We start from the raw sequence: 3252 nt of genomic DNA, 5'->3' as shown, positions 1-3252 counted from the left end.
AATCTCTATTATCGGCTGGATCTGCTACATCGAGATATGGTTCGCTCCGTGGGTCGATATGAGCCTGTCTCCTTTATTCACAGCCAGTTCCTGCTATGTTTCTTCTTCGAGAGGTTCCCAAAATTTGCCCCTGCTCCGACTGTATTTGAGGCGGAAGTTCTTCGGGAGATAGTGGATAAAGATGGCATCCCCGTGCTCGATACTGATGGGTCTCGGACATTTGAGAAAGCGAAGTCTTGCCAGCCGTTGATTACACGTTGGTCACGTACTATTTCCACCTTATCCTTGAATACTCTGGTGGATGATCCCCGACGCTTTGTGGCACGGCCGTATGTATGCCCACCTGTAGGTGTGGCCACACCGCTTATCTATCATGGTTCCTCCCGCTTGGTGTCCTTTCCTTTGCCGAAGAACATCCCTGCACCCTTTGTTGATATGCTAATTATGATCCGTCCGAGTTCATTACCGGTGTGGCATGAGGAAGGCGTTGATAGTGCCGTTTATAGGCCTGACCGTGTAGCATGTCAATTCGGGTTTGATCAATGTGCCCCGGGGCCATCACCTCATTTATTATCATTTTCAGAGAGCTACGGGCGCTTCAGTCGCCGGCTTATACACACCGTGCTTCCCATATCCGGCTCTTTGACGATGCCAGGCTTGAGCCGAGTAGGGGGTTTCACCCCCTCTTTCAGGCGGTATTGGCAGAAGAATATCGATGCGTTTATTGCATTTGTCCAGAGCAGACCGACCGTATGTTTGCCTCCGCCGATTTATAAGAAGGATTCTTCTCTTCGGCTACCCGAGAGCCGAAAATCTGACCATATGTACGAGGGTTTCTTCACTTCATCTGCTCCAACTGACCCTTCTGCTCGGGCATCTGCTTCTAGCTTGGCAATTACTTCTCCAGAGCCAGTCCCTTTGAATAAGGCCTCTGGTCCTCGGACGACCCGCCTTAAGAAGATGGCTCACAAGAGGACTTCTGATGCCAGTCCTTCCGCTCCTCGCCTTTCCAAAAGGCTTCGTGAGGTACCCGAAATTCTTGATTTGAAGCTACTTTCCTTCTTGAGACTATACCTTCTAAAATGAAAACTTTTATTTGCCCATGTTGTGTAGGATCCTGCGGTTGTCGACGTTCTCGGTACCGTGGCTCCTGGCCATGCTGCCTCCCCCAGGCCTGCGGTTGTTGACGTTCTCGGTACCGTGGCTCCTGGCCATGCTGCCTCCCCCAGGCCGGACTCAGACTTGGACGACACCCTCCCTTTGTCTGCAAGACTTATGAAGATGTGCACCCCTCGTATAGCAGTTATAGATGACGATGATGATGAGGCTGAGTCCTCCGATCATTTTTGTGACCTTATTCTACGCACGCGTCGTCATCGCCCTACCGTAGCTGAGGAGGAGCACTACCTTGGTGACGAGTTTGTTGGGGCTCACCGTTCTGATGTTGAGATTGCTGGAGGGACTGATGCCACAGAAATTGATGTCGCGGGCCATGCTTCTAGAGGTGATGTAGAGATGAGGTGCGCCTCTGGGAATGGTGTGGAGGTGGATGTGCTAGAGATCTCTGAGACTCGCTCTGGCACTTATGGTGATTCTCATCCTCCGGCCCTCCTTCCTTCTTCAGGGATGACTGCTACTGTTCAGGCTTCATCAGACATTGAGATCGATCAAGTGGTCTCTACACGACCAAGTGACTTTGTTGATGCTAGGAGTCCTTCAGTTGCCCCTGCTTTGCATATTGATTCTCCCTCTGGTAATCTTTCTTTCTGAAGTTTGTCATTTACTTATATCTGTGAGAAATCTTTACTTAAATGACTTTCCTGTTCCCTACCTCTAATAAGGCCTTCTTATCTTTTCTTCAGTGTTAGCTGCTAACGGGGTCCTGCCTTCACCTGCCTCAGACTCTGCTCCAGTGTTAGCTGCTACCGGGGTCCTGCCTTCACCTGCCCCGGACTCTACTCCGACTCTCTTTGTAACTCCTCACGGTTCTCCTTCTCAAGGGGGAACACCTGCCTTTGAGACGACTGCCAGAGGTTCTTCATCGCCAGTGCCTTCGAATATTTTGGATTTGAATCTCAGTGATTTCCACATTGATAGTGATGCTTTTGGTCTGTCCCCTTATCGTTCGGCATTCTCAGGCTCGGGACCTCTGCCGGGAGTTACCCCTCCGGGTGGTTCATCTAACCCGATAGACATTGGGGAGATTCCTGAGACTAGCAACTTTCCGGCCCCAATTCCTCCTTCGACTTCTGGCAAAGTATCATTTCTCCATTATTGGGTAGCTCCTGAGTTTGCTTCAGTTCTACAGCTTGTGCATTCAAGTTACCCGGAGACCTTTGCTTCATTTGCTTGCCAGTGTCCACTCATTCAGACTGCTCTTCTCGAGTCTTTTGCCACTATCTTATATAGCTTGGACACGCAACGGTTGTGTGACCTTAATGGAAAAGTAGTCGAGACGGCGTATCAGGGGATCTCTGACATGGAGCGTCACCAAGTGGACTTATCATGGCTTCGGAAGCGCCTGGATATAGCTTCGAACGCCAGTCATCGGCTGGAACTTATGTCTGTGCTTGCCTCTTATCGCACCTCTATAGATGAGACAAAGGCAACTCTTCGTGAACTTGAGTCGGGTTATGCTCGGGCCTTGGAGACTTTAGAGGCACACTCTACTGTTTGTCCTCCAGATGTAGATGTGACGGGCAGCTTCTTCGAAGGTGTCTTTAGGAAAGATTGAGTTTTTTTTTATCATTACTTTCTTGCCCCTTTCGATAAAAATGTTTTATCTAGGACAATGCAATGAAATGACAAAATTTTTGTTGTTTGGATATTTTCGCATTGTTTTCTCATTCTACTTGATAAAATATTTATTTCGAATGATAGAACAATCATATGCACATGTTTATAAAAGCTGAAATATTCTCATTAGTTCTTCAACTTTCTTGACAAAAGCATAATAGATTCACTGTAAGTGATGGGATAAAACATACACCATAGAGAAAACCAGCTTCTTCATAACGCAAGGGAAATACAACCTTTAGACAAAGTAAGAAAGTGAAAATGAATTTCAGCATAGATGAGTCCAACTATGGGTAGTAATGCTTGATAAACTTTGCATTGAGCGGGCCAGTTCGGAAGCCGTCTTCAACCCTTACAAGTTTGTAGTACCCGCTTGAGCTTGCCTGAACCACCTTGTAGGGCCCTTCCCATTTTGGAGAAAACTTGGGTAAAGGCTGTCCTCGCATGATTGGGTCT

At 47.9% G+C, this 3252-nt stretch overlaps 1 protein-coding gene across 1 annotated transcript; it reads left to right on the top strand.

Moving 5' to 3' along the window:
- The first annotated feature begins 1281 nt into the window (after positions 1 to 1281).
- Positions 1282 to 2907, top strand: LOC145823621 (uncharacterized). Its single transcript, XM_082923108.1, has 2 exons — positions 1282 to 1753; positions 1863 to 2907. The coding sequence occupies exons 1-2, from the start codon at positions 1282 to 1284 to the stop codon at positions 2732 to 2734; spliced, it is 1344 nt and encodes a 447-aa protein (XP_082779234.1). The 3' UTR covers positions 2735 to 2907.
- Positions 2908 to 3252: the final 345 nt, after the last annotated feature.

The sequence above is a fragment of the Camellia sinensis genome, chromosome 4 (genome assembly GCF_055761805.1).
Source record: "Camellia sinensis isolate YWXY chromosome 4, ASM5576180v1, whole genome shotgun sequence".
NCBI lineage: Eukaryota > Viridiplantae > Streptophyta > Magnoliopsida > Ericales > Theaceae > Camellia > Camellia sinensis.
This window is presented reverse-complemented; position numbering and strand designations above follow the sequence as displayed.